Source organism: Atheta coriaria, unplaced genomic scaffold, assembly GCF_025399875.1.
Source record: "Atheta coriaria isolate IRGN ID8LTWV9N9 unplaced genomic scaffold, Caltech_Dcor_3.1 hic_scaffold_4_pilon, whole genome shotgun sequence".
Taxonomy (NCBI): domain Eukaryota; kingdom Metazoa; phylum Arthropoda; class Insecta; order Coleoptera; family Staphylinidae; genus Dalotia; species Dalotia coriaria.
In genome coordinates, this window is record NW_027045446.1 from 4,148,683 (window position 1) to 4,169,430 (window position 20,748).

The 20,748-nt window shown below is 33.3% G+C and overlaps 2 protein-coding genes and 1 non-coding gene across 5 annotated transcripts; 1 reads left to right on the forward strand and 2 right to left on the reverse strand.

The window, feature by feature from the left end:
• Nucleotides 1-49: 49 nt before the first annotated feature.
• LOC135790590 (leucine-rich melanocyte differentiation-associated protein-like) lies at nt 50-3,668 on the reverse strand. The gene is made up of 5 exons (XM_065300861.1): nt 2,773-3,668; nt 1,112-1,339; nt 621-760; nt 321-550; nt 50-261 (listed from the first exon to the last, which is right to left on the reverse strand). Exons 1-5 carry the CDS (start codon nt 3,136-3,138, stop codon nt 182-184), a joined length of 1,044 nt encoding a protein of 347 aa, XP_065156933.1. The 5' UTR covers nt 3,139-3,668; the 3' UTR covers nt 50-181.
• Nucleotides 3,669-3,862: 194 nt separating this feature from the next.
• LOC135790589 (RYamide receptor) lies at nt 3,863-20,377 on the reverse strand. Of its 3 annotated transcripts, none has more exons than XM_065300860.1 (5): nt 20,151-20,377; nt 18,094-18,298; nt 5,921-5,989; nt 5,331-5,568; nt 3,863-5,152 (listed from the first exon to the last, which is right to left on the reverse strand). In XM_065300860.1, the coding sequence occupies exons 2-5, from the start codon at nt 18,292-18,294 to the stop codon at nt 4,704-4,706; spliced, it is 957 nt and encodes a 318-aa protein (XP_065156932.1). In that variant the 5' UTR covers nt 18,295-18,298; nt 20,151-20,377; the 3' UTR covers nt 3,863-4,703. The 3 variants fall into 3 exon arrangements, with proteins under 3 accessions (XP_065156932.1, XP_065156930.1, XP_065156931.1); XM_065300858.1 differs by lacking the exon at nt 20,151-20,377 and adding an exon at nt 18,861-20,100; XM_065300859.1 differs by lacking the exon at nt 20,151-20,377 and adding an exon at nt 18,861-20,100 and having other exon boundaries at nt 4,931-5,152; nt 5,321-5,568.
• On the forward strand, nt 16,044-16,116 carry TRNAF-GAA (transfer RNA phenylalanine (anticodon GAA)). The gene has a single exon. It is a non-coding gene; the product is annotated as a tRNA-Phe (tRNA).
• Nucleotides 20,378-20,748: the final 371 nt, after the last annotated feature.

Here is a 20,748-nt window from a genome sequence, read left to right on the forward strand (position 1 = left end):
CTGCTCGTTAAATCTAATTAATAACAACGTAAAGTAATTACTAAGTTAATTAGTTTCAATTTAAACTTTATTCAACTGCTCACGACTGAAATTACTACAATATATCTAATATTTATGAGATGAAATGCATTATTAAATAAAATATTTTTAAAAATTCTTAAAAATTAAATATTAACTTCATTTACAAATCATTGTTTGAAATGAATCGATTTCCTTCCGAATGTTTACCGGAATATTTATATTTACACTTGCTATAAGCGCCTGAAATTATATTGAAAATAATTACATGCTTAATGTGTATTCAAATGAATTTCACGCACCTTTGTGATCATCAGGACGACGCATCGTGCGTGGTAATGGACTATAATATGAACTAGGCGGGCTGTCGTCCTGCGTGCTGCCGCGACTATTGCCGTCCCCGGTGTCCTCATCCTTGGGTCGCACCACCCGCATGAATTGTCCTTTTGAGGACGCCAGCTGCCGCTCCTTGAAGGATACACGCGTGGAATCCAAAAAGTCCAAATTGGGAAGACGACTTATCACATAATATCTATAAATATAATCGGAGGTAATAAATATATCTTAATATAAAAATATATTTTTTAGAAAATAACAAAGACCTGTAGCGTGCATAATCGTCCTCGTCCTTGGACATATCCGAAAGTTGATTTGGACACGCCTTATTCCCCAAAAGGCTGAGAAAATTCAACGCTGGGAGTGACCGCGTTAATTTATCCATTAATGATTCAATGTCGTTAATCTACGAATAATTTTAAATACATTTAAACACAAAACAAACAAAAACATTAATTTATATATAAATCTAATTTGTCTAAGTGAAAAATATAAAAATATATTGCATAAACCTATCAATCATTCTCTGTATATAAATAAAATATTGCACAAGGCGTATTTTTATCGCACGAGATTTTCTTCATGTTTCTCATTGATTGACCTTGTTTATTTTGAACAACACTTCAGATCCTATAAGTTTTGAAGCTTCGCTGTCGTTATTTTTCTGCACCATTTATTTTCATTCAATTTACACGTGTTTGACACTTGCACAATTTCACCCGTAATCTGCAATGTTTTATTGTGAAGTGAAGCTTACAAGATTTTTGTTGAGTGAGAGCGTGTGCAAGTGGGGTAGATAGGGCACGCAAACGCCATCGTTGAGCTGATTGTTGTCCAGGACCAGCTCACGCAAGTGGACGAAACGCTCCAATCCTCGCGTAGTCACCAAGTCATTAAAGCTGAGGTCTAAGCTGTGCGATTTTTCACAGTATAACTTCACAATCACGTCCGGTATTCTATTGCAGTGCTGATTACTGTAACATAACTAAAAAAATATTTATTTTAATTCCTGGTAAATGAAAAAGAGTTAAGAAAAGAGGTTAGGATTCAAACTTTTGAAATTTATGTACTACAATAACTGCAACAATAATTTCGTTTTTGTTTTAAGTGGAAACTTTAGATTAGATTCATTGCATTTTTATTTTTTGAAAAAATTTGTTTTTAAGCAAAAAATTGAGTTCTTTGAAAATACTTTTGTAAAAACTTTTTATTTAACAAAATCATGTTGTTTCTCTCACAAGTTGTAAAAATTACGGAGAAATCTGTCAATTTGACGTAAAAAAACACTTTTTCTAAAAAATATTACTTAACCAACCTTCCATCATATTTAATATTTATTCAATATTGTTATTATGTTATGATATAACACCCTGCAACCCCGGATATTCTATTATAGTATAAACAGAGATTTAGAAAAGCCCACGTGACTTGGACCGAACACAAGTGCTTTTCTGCTTTTCTAACCCGCGCCGCATTCTCGAGTTTTGCATTTTCCTCTTCTCCTTCACGCAGCCTTTACAGTTTACACCCTTCGCCGCTTTAGATTCGAAAATCGAATCCGCTCAGCCGCCATCGTCCTGCATATATTTCCGAGCGCTTCACCCGAGGCACCGAAGCGAATTTATTTCGGAGATAAATAATAAACGAGCCACAAGTGCCAACCGTTCAACCATCGTAGATTTTCTGCTATCACGGCGAAAATCTTAATTAAATCAGCGGTAACTGCAGGCTGCGGTAAGTAAGAAGATTAAAAGGTGTTTTCAATGAAATCTATTGATGGTAATTTCATCATCAGTTGAATACAACTTTAGAACAAAAAAGGACTAGAGGTAAACATCTGTAAAGGCAAGTTCTTTAAATTATTGCGCAATTATTCGAATACAAAACGTAGTAAATTAATAATCCGATAGGTAAATATTTCTGAATTAAATTCTGCGTAGACATAAAGCCAATTAAAATTAGTTTTACTCTTTTGGGTATAACTGCATAAAGAAATGTGTTAATTAAAATATTTGCACATAAATTAATGCGAAATTTCATTATAAATTAAAATTAATGTGAATTTAATAATTTTGCGAATGCGTTTTTGTGTAAATTATAAATAACTGAAAAAAAAAAAAACAAAATAGACCGGTATTCTACACTTACGTAAACTAAAATAAAGTTTTTGAGAATAAGCTAGGCAACCAAGTTCACAGTAAAAAGTTTCTTCAAAAACTTTTATAGTTATTTTATACTATAATGCTTATACTATATTCTTGTGTGTGGCAAAAGTTTCAAATAACAAAGTCTAACTAATAACAACAATATCAATAACAACCAGTCTCCAACTTTGTGTTTTATTTTTGTTTTAACGCACACAAGTTCTAATAACTTTTAATCATGCACGTTAAGTTTTTTTTTTATCATAAAACTCACCCTTTTATTGGCGAAATGCACAGACGCGCATAAAAAGTTGTCATTGACGCCTGTGCCATTCTCGGCCCGCAACGAATTCCTAGGTGTTCCAGATCTCATCATCACATCTTCATTAAGCGTGCCATTACTACGATTGCAATCGTTACCCTCACCCTTCGAATTTGCAAAATCGTCGAGGCGCTCCTTCAAGTGCTCCTCGTTGCGGTGCGACGCAAATCGAAATTGATTCGCATTCAAGTTTTTCACATCCGCGTGAATGCCATTGCGTTTCGCCTCAAAGAAACTCCCGGTCGATGATTGCCTTTCCACACGATAGTCACACATTAATGCGCTCACCTTCGACGAGTTCTGCACGTTTGTACACATATTTCAATAAAAGACGAAACTGTCAATCGATCGACTTCTGTGTGACAACACTGCTCGACTGCTGGCTATTCACTTACTGAACAACTTGCAACTCAACTCCAGAAGACCCACAAGTGATAAATCGCCAAGTTAGACGACCTCGGAATGCAGAAATTATTTCAATCGATAATTACATTCACTACACTCGTTGATTAAACCGCATAATGTATTAAATCATTATTGTATGAATTAAAAACATTCAGTAGCTCGCTGTTACGTATGATAAGCCGATGTCAACATATTTTTGTGTTTCACTGATGTCGCGTTACAAGTCAAGCTGTTATCTCAAAGTTCTTGTCAACTCTACACATAATGCACTTTATTTCATCACAGAGATTAATTTTTCACTAAAATATTAATATGTTTTACTTTTAATCCGAATATTAAAGCCGTATTAGAGTTACGCTAGTTTAAACTGAAACTTTGTGTTTATGGGGACATTTTGAGAATAAATTGTCGCAAATGTCGTGAGTTATACTCACGTCACTGCTGTTTGTTTATGATATTACTGCGTGTTAACATTGCGATGATATCTGGCGTCGTTAACTACTTGAAACACATTGATTCGGTTGGAATTTTCATGAGTTTATCGCTGATATGCTGCGTTTATCAAAAACCCACGAATTATTTTAGTATTTTATTAATTAAATATTTTTACATCATATAAACGATTGTATGCTATGATATTTGACATTTCACAAAATATTATGAATTTTTATTCAAGAAAAATTATATTTTTTGTAGCGCCACCTATAATCAGATAGTTGTAGCAGTTATGTCAAAGTATGCGTTGTATTGCGGAACTAATTTTACAATCTTGGCTATTTCAACTAAAATCTTCAAATATGAACATTTTTCGATGGAATAAATACTGTCAACGACAATAATATCTAGTTAATGATATGGTAGTTGTAGTTTTGGCAAAAGTATAGAAAATGTTTAAATTTTAAGTATGAATATGTATATTGGTAAACATTTAGCATACAATAAATGTACGTGCAACTAATTCTACGTACTTCTGTAAATACGGGTTGATTGTTTGCTCAAAAAATGAATCTAATGATATTTTTATATCCATATTGTTTTTTGTGATAATACTAGGATGATCTAATACAATGTGTTTTTGTTTCGCGTTAGTTTTTGTCCTGCTTATCACGCAATATCACACTTATCCCTACGCAGAATATATACCCTTTCGTCCTTTTCAATCTCCTAAATTTGTGCGCACCTGATGAGCTTATTAACATACATTGAGGCGAACGAAAACATGCGTAATGGACTAGAAGACTAGATGATACTAGATGGAAATTCTTACTTAAGTTTATAGCTTGGTATACATGCGAAACGGCCAGTTGGGGGGATGATAAAGGGTCGTTATCGTCGTGGCGTTTGTTTGCGCACGTACGTGTTGGCAACGCTTCGGTCGTGTTCAAAGTTTCCCTGTCTACCGCATTCAAACTCAAACTATCCACCTAGGATAATCTACGAGTACGAATACGCTAATCTTGTGATAAAGAAATTGTCGTCTAGTTTAAGAGATTCACTTTTTGGCAATTATGAAACTCCGTCTCGCTAAGATCGTTAAAGTTGTAACTGTTTTTGGCCTTTTTATCATTTTTCTCCTTCTTATGCGATGATTTTCGCGTAATCAAATGTTGAGACTCATTTTCGGAATTGTTCGCTGACTGTCTGCTCATTACAGAAAGTGACCTGACTGGTGGCATGCCAGTTGAATAATTATTAGATTGCGATGTTTCTTCACCACCGACAGCCGCCGGTGTGTGTCCGTTGGGATTATTCACGTTGACAGTTTCGCTAAACTGAATCCTCGTCGGGCGGTGGTGCAGTCGAAGATTTGGCGTGCCGTTGGTGCCGGCGCCGCCAACGAGGCTATTGCCAGTCCTCCGCCTCGTGCTTATGTATGTTGTACAGGTGTTGTTTCGATGAAGAATTGTGCTGTCCGTCCCTCCTATGCCTATCACAAAACATTTACAATCGAAAAATAATAACTATTGAAAAGTATTTAAAAACACGTTTTAAAATAAATTTTAAAATTTTTAATTTTTTAAATTTTAAAATGTGTTTTAAATAGAAATTAATATCACAACAACTATTTTAGGTTGATAATCAGGGGATCACTTACATCGACTTACTTGTGAGTGGAATGCTCATGCGTGAGCGGCCATTGTTATTCATCATGGCGGCTCTGGAGCATGCCGACCGGCAACATGGCAGTACAATGCCAAAAATCTGCATGAAACCTTGTCGAAACCGATTATTCATATAGCAATAAATGACAGGGTTGTAGCATGGATGCGACATTGCCAATAAATGACTTGCCAACCAAACGATTTCCTCATGGACTATATCTACGCCCATTTCGCGCATAACCTAAACAAACATAATGAAACCCATATATTTTCTTGCTAAATATGTTAAACGTGTAATTACGCACATAATTATAAATTTAAATCAAGCCAATAATCAATTGTTTGATGTGGCAGGCGAAATGCCCGAAATGAAAATGAAAAGGAAACTCAAAGGACCAATAGTGTAGTTTAGTCGGTGCGTTGCGGACAAGAAATGTAACGACTCTTTGGGCCGTTTTGGGTCGGCAAGGACAGGAAACAGGGAAAACCGACGCATAATGAATGAGCGCATAGCCAAAAAGCCAATTTCATTTCGGGGATAACGAGCCAGCAGGACGCACATTAAGCGTTCAAAGATTTTCTGTACAACTCACCAAATAAATGTTCAAAGGGAGCCAGCATATTGTGTAGACCAACACGACAGCAACCATCATTTTTATCATCTGGAGGGAAACAGAAAGACAACAATATAAAAACTAATTAATGTAAACACGATTAAAAGTTTGTCTTGCCTTTTCACAGGACGAACTACTGTGTAAATTTCAGCTTAAAATATTCAGATTTTAATTAAAATTTTCTTTCACTTTCTTTATGCAGAAAGTTTTCAATCCTACAGCAAACAAGAAGAGAATTTCATTTATGTTTTTATATTAATTAATTTATAAATAGATATATTGGCAATGTGGATCAAAGCAAACTTGCAAGATTGAAAGATTCTAAGAGATTCGCGCTGGATTGATTTATCGGCAAAGACATAAGGTTAAGGCTTGGGAAACTTGCCAAGCGTGAAAGCTTGATGGATTATCTTGTAACCGAACCCCAGATTGATTTCACGCAGAAACCTGGAGTATCATTTAATCAGAAATCACTAAAGTACAAGCGATATTAATCAACATTTTATTGAAAACAAAAATAAAACCAATTCACTATTTAAAATGACAGCTGTAATCCGAATAGGCAACACATTATTTGCTTAATACAAAAAATATATATGATCCCGGATAAAACAAATACCGATTAGGGGAAGGTAGCATAATTTGGACCAGCGCCTAAGTTGGACCACCACGATATCCGCGGACTGTTGAAGTTTATGCAAAAATTGACTGGCCCCTTGTTTTACTCGTATTTATAAACAATTAATGCAACTATTTGGGTTAAAACTTGCCGCGTGCTTTCGTCGTGACAACAACTTCGTGTATCATTGATTATCAAATCTATTATAACGACCTAAGTGCAAGAGCTGTCAAGCCGTTTAAACGTTAGTTTTACCGATTATTATTTTATCATCAGAAAGCTTCTTTATTTATCTATAATTTATAGTATTAATTTTGAGAGGTTATATTATATTAAGATTGTTGTTGATCATTATATATAAATTCTTCAAGTTGCCCAAGTTGGACCGAAGACAGACACCGGAGTTTTACAGGGAAAACGTATATCATTTTTTCGACCTCCTAGAAAAGCTTGTGGACGAGCACAAATCTTCGAAATGATCCACTGTATGAAATGCCGCACTTTGGTTTATACAAAATGTGCTTGTGTTACTGCTAAAACTAAAATTTACTTTTGTGTCAATTGCCGTTAAAAAAGCATGGTCCAATTTAGGAAACCGCGCGGTCCAATTTAGGAAACCGGTTTCTTAATTTGGACCAAAAACACAATTTTTTTAAATTGAAATTTGAGGGGTATAAATATACTTTTTACTTAAACCAAAAATATCATTTTGTTGGTAAGCCTTGTGAGTTACTTTTCCACTACTTAATTTTTATTGACAGTTTATATGTGGCTCTATAAATCAAAAAATATAAAAATGGTCCAAATATGGCTACTCTCCCCTATTTGTATAACGACACAATCATATAACAGAGCTTGTAATTAAACATTTCATTGCATGCAATCACATTTAATTGATGTTTGATAAATAACACGTTATTGCAAAAGTTTAATTTAAAATTTACACGTTAAACTGTCAACGAACAAAGTATATATTTATATTTATTGACAAATTCCCCTTGAGCTTTTGAATATAATATTGCACGAGTTTATATTTTCTACATTTTTCGCCCGTTTAGTTTGAGATAAATATAAATACATATAAACGAGTTTAAAACTTCCACCTGAGACCTTTTCTCACTTTTCTGTCGTGAAGGTAAGCGGCTCCAGGGATTTTCCAGCATTAAAGTTCAAGTATGCATCTGATAAATCAGCTTCTCTTCGACATCTTTTCACGTTCAAAGGTTATTATACCTCTTCTTCTTCTTCAGCACAAGTTTCTAGACAAGTTATTATTTAGTTTAAAAAATTTTGCGTCGTGTTTTTGCAAGTCTGTTTTTTTTACGCTGATATTTGATGGATTCACAATGGAAAATTACGCGAAAAGTTTGTGTGGAGTTAATATCGCGTTTATTACATCCTCGAGGTACACTGGCAAACTTTTTTCCGCCGGATTGTGGAGTTTTTATTATAATAGCAGGCAAATTTGATGATTATAGCGCGTTTCCTGTCTCCGGACGTAATATGTAATATGCTCATGGCTTTGGGAATTGCTTATTTCAGCGGCGTGTATTTCGAAAAACTCAAATTTATGAGAAATCAAAATAATAGCAAATTCTCATTGTAATAAAAAAAGTAGGTAATATATTTGAATCTTTTGAAGCCTGCAGACGTAATAATAAAATATGGCGCGACAAACCGTATGCAAACAATTCAAAAAATATTTGCATGTGCTTTATTTCAACTGATACAAAACTGTGGTTTTGTCCATTGTAATTTGTCACTTTGTTTTTATTACTTTTCTGTTTTACAAGAGCAAATGATAACATTTTACACCTACATCCGCTTGGCTGGGTTGGTATACATTTGAATAATTTAGCTTCGGGTTATTTCGCATGAAACAAATGAACAAACATTTTTTTGCTTTAATATTATGAAAGGAAGCTCAAGTAAAACGTACAACGTTTTGAGTGAACAGAAATTTTCATTTTCATTGAAATCGTGGGGCTTTAATCAGAAAATTGAAAAGTGCAGCTTTTAAAAAGTTGAAAGCTGATGAATACTGCATTATTAATGTATTTCGAAAAAAAGATCAAATGCTTTTACATTTTTTCAATTATTTAATTGAAAGACACACATTTTCACTTAAATATTTTCATTTCTAAAAAAATAATGCATATTGATTTCCTATGAATGCATGAGTTTATTTTCAAATAAACCAATTTTTATAAACCTTTTCTATTTCATAACTTTCCATGATAATATTGCTATGATTGCATCTGCCTCTTCGTGAGTGACATATTCAATTTGGCGGATAATTCAATGCAAGTTTTGCATTAACTTATGCTGAAAACGCATTTTGATCGCACTAGAATATGTATTTATGAGCGCTCCAATAAATATTTCTATCATTCTCGAGTGCTAGTGATGGTTGTGACGGCAGATCTGTTTATGCACGAAGCGGAAATTTCTTATTACTCGGAAATGCATAGCACGATAATAGTATTATTGCAGGTTGAATAATTTTATCCATTGTTTGTCTATCTTTATATGCAATTAGTGCATGACGTGAAATTAATTTTTTTTTTCTGTCAGAGTTTAAAAATTACAATTAATACAATTTTTCTACTTCCACCTTTGAAAAGTCAGTATTTCCACGCTTTTGAGACACATAAAGTGGTACTTTATGCACGGACTAAATTACTTTAGTCACGGTTTTTAGTCACGGGGTAAAATTTTCAAAGATTTAAAATACAAAAATTCTAATATTATAAAAACTCAACGTAGAAATAAAGTGAAAATTGATTGATTCTTAATATACTTTAATATTTTGTTATATGAATTATTAAAATATTGACATTTGCTCCTGACACTATAATTTAATATATATTTCAATTTCTATGTTTAATTAAATATAGTTTTTAAACATTTCAATGCTTCCATGTCTAACATCCTAATCTGACAACCCGTCGTCTTATAGAATTTCACCGCGCGTTCACAAGAATATTAATTCAGTAAATTTTATAGAATACTCTGCTAAGCCTTCCATCTATGTTGTGTACCCCCACAATGTACATACAAACATATTCGTTGACTGTACAACATAAACAATGTATCTAATTAAAACACTGCGTTCGTAGCTGTAGTAATTAAAATCCATGGCATCTGGCGCCTCGTAATCGAATCATTTTTTCCTCTCGCAGCTCCTCTGTATTCCAGCGTGGCTTATAATTAATTTCACGCAACGCTTCTGCTGCTCTGATTTTACGTGGGTACAATCCTCTCTTTTAATTTGACGCGTGATAAAAAAGCGTACGCATTGTTTCAAAGGATAGATAATATCGATTCATATTCTAGATATTAGCGATATCTAATCATTTGTGATGATAATAATTGGTTTATGTTACGTTTGGATGACAAACAAAGTAAATCATTGAATCGGATTGAAGCTTATCGCAAAAGCACTGTTTCCATCATTTTCATATTGATTAATCCTGTCAACACTATGAAAATATGTTTGCTGTGATCAAATATTATTAATTTTATCCTCCCTGCACCTTGAACTACAATTTTACATCATTCATACTTTTATTTTTATAAAATACTAGCTTTAAACCGCGGCTTCCCTCGCGTTGAATCCATCAAATAAATATTAGAAATCATTATACATAGTTGAAACGGATTGATAGAAAGAATGTATATTTCACTGCTTGGCTAGGATTATCTATGTGAAAAAATTACTACATGCAATAAAGTTTTAAATTTTAGATGGAATGCTAGATGGCGTTAAAGTAGTCAATTAGCCAGATGCAGAGGTATTATTGGCTAAACAATTTCTTTATTTTATTTAAAAAATATTTTTTTTTTATTAAATAAAAAAGTAGCCTATAACCATTCGGGGATCATCGGGGACCACTAAGAATATGTGTACGGATTTGATGTTGACGTAGCTGTCGGTAATACAGTGTGATGGTACTATAGTACTTAGGTGTGAGCTTCATTGCTGGAATGCTAGATGGCGTTAAAGTAGTCAAATAACCAGATGCAGTGGTATTAGTGAATAAACAATTTCTTTATTTTATTTTAAAAAATAATTATTTTTATTAAATAAAAAGTAGCCTATAACCTATCGGGGACCACTAAGAATATGTGTACAAATTTTCATGATGATCTGTTAAGTAGTTTTTGCGTGAAAGCACGATAAACTTCAGGACATACGCATTTATAATATTAGTAAGGATAAGGATTAGGTAATAAAATACATTTTAAGAAATTTGATAATTTTACATCCTTCTGATGCCAGAACCCACGAATAGGAATGAAAAGTTACATAGTGGCTTATGAAATAATCGAAAAGGTCACAGCCTAGGGCGAAATAATATTTCTAGCGTTTCTCATCATGTCCTGTGTTTTCTTACGATAAAAAATTAGATTACCTACCATTCCTCGCATTCGCTTGGGAAAACAGTGTACAAAACATAAAACTGACAATTCAATGAATTGTACTCATAGAAAGAAATTGGCCAAGTTGATTTACTCTTCAAACAGAAAATCAAGTTGATTAGAAAATAACAAATTTTTGTTTAATTTAAATGTGGTTATGTAATTTTATATGCTGTTTGAATTTGCTTTAATCCCTAAAAATGTGTATATGGTTTTTGTTTATTTCTCTCACCTGGACCTTTTTTTTGTAAATTGGTATTTACGTCATGTTAATTTTAATATTACTTTACGCCTCTCTAATTTTGCGGTTTTTATTATTATGTTTATTTACTTCAATAAAGTTTAAAAGCTTATTTTACAGATTAAATTCAAACAATGTAATTTTAACAAGTATCTAAACGTTTTCGAACATTTGCTGCCATTTGTTACAAATGTAACTGTAGTAAAAGCTCACCGAAAGCTTTATTGGCGCAATGCGTCTGTTTTTTAAGATTTTTTTTCCTCTCATCCCTACCAGTACTTTCCACTTTGTTTCAGTCGTAACAAACATGTGCCGAAATTCAGTGTAGAATTCAAGGGGTTTGTACGATTTATAGCGATGCAACTCTCCAAGGAGTGTGAAAAGTTGTTCTGACTCAATTCAACAATGAAATAAAGTAAAATTATTAAGTTACCAAGTCTGGAATTTTTCCACAAAATAAAATGTTACACTTTGTATATTGTTTAAACTATACCACATAAATATTATAAAGCTTATGAGTTAGAACAAATGTCAGGATATCTGTCACAAATTTTTTCCATGGATTACGCTAAGCTAGATTTATTTGTCAAGTATATAAAAGGTGAAACGGTGTCAGCAAGAGAATTTTGTATACTTTATATTCTGTTTTAATGCAGAAAATGTACGTTTGCGGTGAATTCAGAGTGCATTCGGTTATAACTTCATTAAAACTATTTCTTAAACCATTAGGTTTACTTAAACTACCTGCCATCAGCAGTAATTTACTAAATTTTAACCAAAAAATTAACTTAAAACATCATAACCTTCAAACTCGGAACTTTTAAAGTTGTATACTTAAGCTGGATGTAAATCTGATGATGATCACGATGCTTTAAACTTGCCGCCGGTAATTTCCCTCTGGGAACATTAAGAATGCTGTTATACAAACGGGCGTAAAGTTGTTCAGCGTACATCCGGTACGGAAGATCCTGTCAGGACACGCCGCACGTATTAAGACTTACTTTTATGTACTTATATGAAAAGTTTGGAGTAATTCTGGGTAGGTACGAGTGAAAAGTCCACCACAAGTGTGCGCTATTTCGTCACTTTCCAGGAAATTCGCAATAAACAGTCATTTGATGATAATATGTGATGTTGATAATATAAATTCTTATATCAAATGTTTTAATTATTAGTTATTGTTATACTCGGAAGAGCATAATTAGCAATCAGAAACATACTAATTGGAAGCGTCAACTAGTTATAAAGCAATATAGCAATGCTATAGTATCAATAATATTCTCTCAAAAGACTTGTCAATGACTAATTAGAACGGAAGCTTGTTCATGCAATTTGCAGTTTCCTATTATCAAAAGGAATTTCTCTATCGAATGAAGCAAATGAAAATTTCCGATACCGCTGCATATCAGGTATGATAACGATTAATTAAGCTGATTGCTGATGCTGAAGCTGATGCATACTGCACAAAATCAAATCCTAGACATTAACAAATGACGTTATCAACCAATTATAAACTTTCCTGCATGTGAGCCTTGATAATAAATCTACATTCGCTAGAAATTAATCTTGGTGCAAGTGAAAAAGGGAACAAACATGAATTTATTATCCCAATTTATATTCACAATTAATCAGTGGCGTTGCCACATCGCAAACAGTGTTTTAAACTGGTAAGGGTGTGATGATCAATGCGTTTTTAAATTACATTAAAAAATGAGTTTAAAACACATTATTTTTTCCGTTTTTGTTTTTTTGATACTTCCATTCGAGATATTTATTTGACGCGACGTCATCTGTGATTAATGTTATGTTGCGAGTGGGTTTAAGCTTCTGCTGAAATTTTGGGAAAATATTGTGCAATCAGGATGAGATATGTCATTAATTTCACGCGTGATGTAAGGCCTGTGATGTTAATGCCACGTGGGCACAAAACGTGAGGGAATTGAGGAGTAAATGAGGCGAATTACCGGGTTCCCTTGTAATTTTGATCGATTCGTCGAACCAGTGATTTGATAATCGAAAATAATTACACTTCTATAGGATAGTAGGTAGGTTTAATTATAATCAATGGAGTATTACGAGTATTTGGATTGTTAGAATAAAAGAAAGCGTGTCCACAGGCTTCATATGTATTCAAAGTATTGTAATAATAAATTAATCCATTTATTTGATCCTTTGATAATAAAAACGACGTAACTGTTAAGTAATATGTGCCGATTGGTGTTCAGGAGAATAAAAATAAAAGCCGCATTTTGCTTTTTCCTACATTCACACAAATTTTCTCTTTTTTTTTCATTGAAAAATCATCAAAAATTTAAAATAACTTACTAAAATATCGTGTAAAATAAAAAATCATTGTAACGGATATAGTTTATTCCCCGAAACTAAAATGTCAGTGAACAGAAAATGTATTGAAGCATGTTATCTGTGATCACAGGGATAAATTGCTATTTCTTGTGGATTTACCACAATCCCTTTCTTATTCCATCCGCTCAACTTTCTATATCTAGACTTATTCTCAGACCTATACGCGGATTTCTTTTCTCATCGTTCGCTCATATTTCACCGAAATGTCGCCTTTTTGGATATAAATAAACATTACCACATACTGAATATCAAAGACATTGTTTCAATTTTTTATACGTAACAATAGATGATACCTAATCTTACTTTTATGCAACCATATAATAAATAATTAAAAAGAATGATATTTTTAGTGTAATGTATCAAAGAATAAAACATGCTGTAGGAAAATATGTAGGCGTATAATAAATGTAAACTATTATGGCTTCCATTCCAAAAGTGGAATATTTCTTGAAATATGCTTGCATAAAAAACACATTTATTGCAAACTATTTGATTTGTGACTACGAGTATATTGGAAAATATCAAAATATCAGAAATGTTATAATACTTATTACTTGTTAAATAAAGTAACACTTTTCCATTATTGATAAAGTCTCAACACTGCGCGTTTCAAACTCTTTTTGAATGGTTGCAATCTTGCAGTTGCGCTTATTGAAATTTATATCCTACGGCAAAGTATCACACTGAACCGGAAACTTTTGCAATGCACTCTGAATGTGTCAGGTCTTCAATATTCTATGTTTTATTTTTCTTTGTTGTGTTTGGTACAAACTACCGTTACAGCTGCTGGGGCTATATTTTCCAGCGTGGGTCTCTTGGTAAACTTTATTACTTCCAACAAACTGGAAAATTTGTTTGAAAACTTTGACAGCACTAACTTTTACCAGAATTTTTTCAACAAATTTTCCTTTTATTAAATATCAAATGTGACATTGCTGATTGATCATTTTTCCTCAGTGGAACGGATTTTTATTTTTAAATTTAATCAGTAATCCGCGCTTATTTTATGTTCAAACGTCATGAAGCTTAATATTGGTGACGTGCGCCAATTTAATAATTGTATATTAAATATCAAGTGACTAAACGGGGGTTTTTGCCACGAGATTGGTTAAGAGTTTATGCTAATGCTATTTTTTCTACTTTTAATTTATTTTCACGTTTAGTTTTTGTATTTGAACTCTTGTATTTTAAATCTTTGAAATTTGTTTTAAAGTTTGTGGTTAAAGTACTTTAGTCACGATCTTGGCCGTCCGTGAATAAAGTGCTACTTGTTGTATTAAAAAATCGTGGAGAAACTGGCGCTGTAAAGATGAAAGTAGAGAAATATTGTTATTAATATCGTTTATGAATGTAACTATTTCTCTTTCTTAAGAATAAAATCGACGCAGCTGCATCAAGTAAAACTCTATTCTATCATTCGTGAAATTCTTGCAACAAATTCCCTTAAATTACTTCCTACATCTAACAAAGTAAATCCTGAAATCCTAGAGATAAATTTCCTAAGGGACTTTAATAGACTCAAAGCTAATTAGCTTTCATTAATCGTAAAACTAAGATTTTTGTTTGTTGAAATATGTGCCATTCAGTTTAGCATTATTCAAAATAATAAATTTTGGATTATTATGCAATATCATGCAACGTTATGCAAAATAAGTTCAACACCAAGGTTAAACATGCAAATCTCCAACAAACTGCTTTGAATTGCAGAACACCTGTACGCAAATGTCATTTAACATTGTTGTTCTAATTGAAGTCGAGTATGTAGTACATCAACTACATCAACACGAGCATGTTATGTGTACCTACATTCTACGGTTTAGCGCCTCAACTATACAACTATACCCGAAAATAAGGCCCCAGACCTGACAGAATAGGAAAGTGCGACTCTGAGCGTGGAAGGAAGACAAACACAAACTGATCTGTATTATTTACTTAGATTAAGACCACCGCTACGATTACACATTACACTACTCCAACGACTTCAGCGTTGCGCAAGACATTGTATAGGAATAATTAATCTTTATGATTACATCTTCATATACCTACAACTATGTCGAGTAACATGTTCATACATTTGTGGTTCATGTTTTATGCAAATATCCAAGGAACCACTTAAGGGTTGATGGAATCGATAAGAACGTTAATTTCATTTACATAAACGATATATAAAATTCTATGACCCTTGGCGTAGCTGCATATAACGGTCCCCATTGTATATACGAGTATGATCCAGACGTTTTTAGTGCGAAATAAGATTGATCCATCTGCGGAGATTTAACAATTGGATTAAGAGGGAATAAAGTACTTTAGTCACGACCGTGATTCGTGCTCGTCCGTGATTAAAGTACCACTTTTTGTGTTTCAAAACCGTGGAAAAACTGGCTCTTTAAAAGTGGAACTAGATATAAATAAATTTCTTATTTGTGCAAAATCAATATCAAAATAATTGTTAGTAAGCCGAAATAGCTCAGTTGGGAGAGCGTTAGACTGAAGATCTAAAGGTCCCTGGTTCGATCCCTGGTTTCGGCACATTAGTTTTGCTATAGATTTAATGTCCTTAGTATACGAGTTTTTCACAGCATGTTTTCAAATTTTTTTTGAAGCGAATTAATATTTACTTTCTAATGGAGCTTCAAGAAAGTGTTATGGTTTAATGCTTACAAGATATAAAGTTTCTTAAACTACAAAATTACCGCGAAACAGTAAGTAGTTGCAATATACATTATTCAAAATGGTAAATATCACAAGTTATCCTTTCTTCATAAACCTTAAAGAAAGTATTTTAAAAGAGTTCATTAACATAATGCTAAAAGAGTTTTTTCGCTAACTTTCAAACTACGTTCTACCCAAAACAAGTCGGTAATAGGTACATACTACTCGTAAAGTAATAAAAAGCTCGTCAACATAATTATGCATTGTTGAAGATTAAAGTCAAGTACTCGCTCTTCGAGTACAAACTTCTTGCATAAATTTAATTCCAAACATATTTATTTATGTATCAAGTCATTTCTTTTTATTTTTTTATATTTAGAATGTAATCATAAAAACAATTTTGTACGAGACGAGAAGAACATATTAATATAATTCTGTTCCGACTTCCACCATCAAAGCGCCAGTTTTCCCACGGTTATAGAACACAAAAAGTGGTACTTTAAACACGGACGACCAAGACTTGACTAAAATACATAAATCAAGGACTATAGTCACGGAATGGAGCTCAACGTGGAAATTGAGTAAAAGGAGAAATAATAGCGTAAACAGCATGTGGCTAAACGTTGTTAAACACTCGATTGATTAAACGTTTGTTACGGTCGCCCTTAATCAATCTCGTGACAAAAACTCCAATTTTACCACCTGATACTCAATATACTGTAATAAAATAAATGTTTATTTTACCTCTTATTATTCTCCTCGTAAATTCCAAAAAAAGTTATTGTAAATATTATACAATCTAGTTAGATTTATTAGTAAAAAAATGAGTAAGTGAAGAAATTTTACATGATAGATTACGCAAACATACCAGTGCAAGCTTAAAATAGTAATTTGTAGTCAAACTTTACCCACTCATGGTTTTACTGTGTAATAAGATTCAAATTCTGAAACTTGAGCACAAATGCTTCTCATTATTTCCTACTGAAATAAAGCTCCACATATGGATATTTGTTGCACTCCACAAACATTTTTACATTTATTTTACATTTAGATTTAGATCTGCTATCACTCAACTGAAATTGAAATTGTAGGACGAAAACTTCCACAGGCATACTCGTAACACCACTGACGTTTCAAACTCTTACGTTACAACGAGAAACCCGGTTGAATTACTCATTTGTCTCTCCAAGTTTAATATGTATTTACTTCGTAAACGCACTCGCAATCAACGTTGCCATCTCTACTTCAACTTCAGGTACGAGAACTTAAATACGCTAACCACAAATGCTCACTAGAGTCACACACGGCGCACACATATTATTTATTATTTATTTATGGCAGTTTTTTGGATGCTCAGAAAAGCAAGACTAAACAAATATCTGATTTGATAAATGAGCCTATTGAATTTGGTTCACAGTATGTATAGAGGCTAATATAGAGTTGTTTTTGGAACTTTGATGCCGATATATTAATCCTTGAAATTTGGCGAAATTGGCTGTTTCGTGAACGTGCCCGCCTGCCAACGACAGAAAGTAAGTCGATCCGACCTCCTAGGAATGCGTTGTCACAACATCCCCCAACTGGGCGAGGAATTAATGACTTTGAGCGTGTATTTCACAAACTGATTTTTGGATCTCCAAAAACCATTCGATTTTAGCATTTTGCTGATCGTGATTGATATCAATCTCTAGAGAGATTGAAAGACATTACCTGACATAACATAAATTACCCTTCAACTCACTAACAACCCTTATTTTTTATTTTCTACATTTTTTGAATGATCTATAAAAAGAATATGTTTGTTTGTTTGGTGAAGTAAAACTGATGATAGTTGACATTTGGAATATAAATTACCTTTCGTTTGGATCTTGCAATGCGCAGATCGCGACCATCTTCAGCCTCACCCGGGATTCGATGACACCAGATGACAATCCCAATACTTGTGTAGGTAAAGATAAGCACCGACACTGGCAGGACGTATTGAAGGATGAGCAGAGTTTTCGTATAAACATTCGCGTAGTCCTGTCCAAACTCGGTCCAATCTTCTTTGCACATATACCTTGAATATCAAATAAAATTTCTTTATTTAAATTGCACTTCAGTTGCAGATACAAATTCAATTGGGGGTTGGTGTATTTGCATTGATATCCATGAATAACTTTGAATAAATATTCTATAGAGTGCAAAAAAACACGCATATTTTTTTATGAATTGATATTTTACGCGTGCGCACGCGCGATTTTCATTGTCTCTCGGAATGTAAACGAATCTAAACATAAAACGCTTAGATTTACACCTTGCACATGCATTTTCAACGAAAATAACATGGATCATTACGTCTGGAGGTATTGAAGTTTGTAATATAAACAAATGCGACTGTTTCTGTTTCTCTGTTCGGCGTGACGAGGATCTTGTTATTTTTACACTCGAACGGGCGTCACTTTTCGCACTTTTCCCAATGTGCGAAGGCTCGCGATGCACTTCATAAGTAAATTATGTGCAAACATTGAACAGAAACGAGATTTGTTGAAAGCCGAATAATGTTTCAATTACCCGCAGGAAATATTTACATTACAAAGTTATAAAATAGGTTAAAAAATAAATTTGCTTAGGCAACTTACATATCACATATTTCATAGTGTCTAGCTGGTTGCTCAGCTTGTGTTACAATTATCAGAGGTAACGCAGTGATGATAGCGCATAACCACACAGCGAAGATGACAAACGCAGTTGTTTTCTTGGACAATCTCGGTTGTAATGGCCACATAATTGCCACGTATCTATCGATACTAATTGCAACCAACGTGTAAGCACTCACAAACACCGAGACAGCTTGTGCCATCGACGAAACCGGACACAATATGTTATAGAACGGCCAGTATTGTTGAATGATCGAAATTGATGTAAACGGCACGCACATTAATGTTATAAGCATCTCTCCAATGGCCAAATTTGCGATGAAATAATTAGTCACCGTACGCATCCGAGGAGTTGCGATAACAATGTAACACACGACACCGTTACCAATTACCGAAACAATAAACATTAACGCGTACAAGAAGTAAATCCACACTAAGATATATGATTGAAACAATGACTTTGGTGGTTCACAAAAACTATCGTTATACTCCGAGTAATTTAAAAAATCCCAATGAATTTCATAATTATCACTTGCATTCATGTTTATCTTCAATGTGTTATTATTAAAAAAAATTTCTTCGTCCATGATTGATGTATTTTTAAGTTTTTGCGAAGTTACTTTTTTATTACATGATTTAATTATCACTTGAACACTGAATTTATTTCGCGCGTGAGTTCGGATGCTTGGCCGGAGGTGGAAAACGATGGAAAGCTGCACGTCGACTGAAGCTTTCACCGCGCAGGCGACGAATGGAAAACTCACGCGCGTGAGCTTTCGGCGCTTTCCACACGCGGCGCAACAATGAAGACGAATTTCCGCCGGTTTGGGCGCGCATCAAACGTTCGCACATCAAACAAGAACAAAACTATCAAGCTCGTCAAGGTGATTGAAATGATCATTACATTAAACAAATTATTTAAATAAATGCGTTGCAATTACGTGAGATTAGCAAACAACTTAAATTAATCGAAATTTTCAAGAAAAAAGACTTTAAGATAAGATAAATCTAATAATACCGAACAAATAAATACGCGCATTCGTTACAATCAACACAAACACGTGTCGATTGTTTTTCTTGGCCTATTTTCGGCCTCGTCAATTATTACAATCGCACACGTCTGAAATAATAATTCCGACAGTGTAATTCACTTTTTTCTGCAGTATTTTAATATGGTTAATGTAACGTGACGCAAAAAAACAAATTTTTATTTAGATCAATTAGTTAGTCTGCAAAAATAAATGTTTATCTCAATGTGATAAAGTTACTGACCTGTTTATTAGCCAAATTCTTAAATATTGTTCGTCTTTCGAATTTAATGCAGCAGTAACTTAATCTAGTCCAGACCGCAGAGGAAAATAAATCTATTTATTTCATTCGGTGTCAATGCTGGCGAGACGCTGGGAATTTAACACGTTGATTTGTTTATATTGAAGTTATTTATGTTTGCTGCAGGTAAGTAACTGGCTAGCATTTGTAGAAAAATAAAAAAATTAAATAAATTGATTAATTATGTAAATATCACATTGGAATGTTGAAATAATAGGTTATTGTTGACTAAAGTTAAAAGAAAGTAAATTTGTGGTTATATTTTAAGAAAAAGTGTGTAATTCACGTCGATGATGATAGATGGCGCTGGTTGTTGTTGTTTTGTGAGGATTTAAAGTTGCCTAGATCAAAAGAAATTTAATACCGTAAGTATTATTGAATAATAACGACAAAAACAACATAAAGGTTAAGATAATGTCGAATTCCTCTTTGAAATACTAAAATATTTCAAATTGAGTTCACAACATCGTGTCTTATCACCCATACTTATAATTAAATGTTTTTGCATTTTTTGGTTATCTGTCGATAACCTTTGCACTTT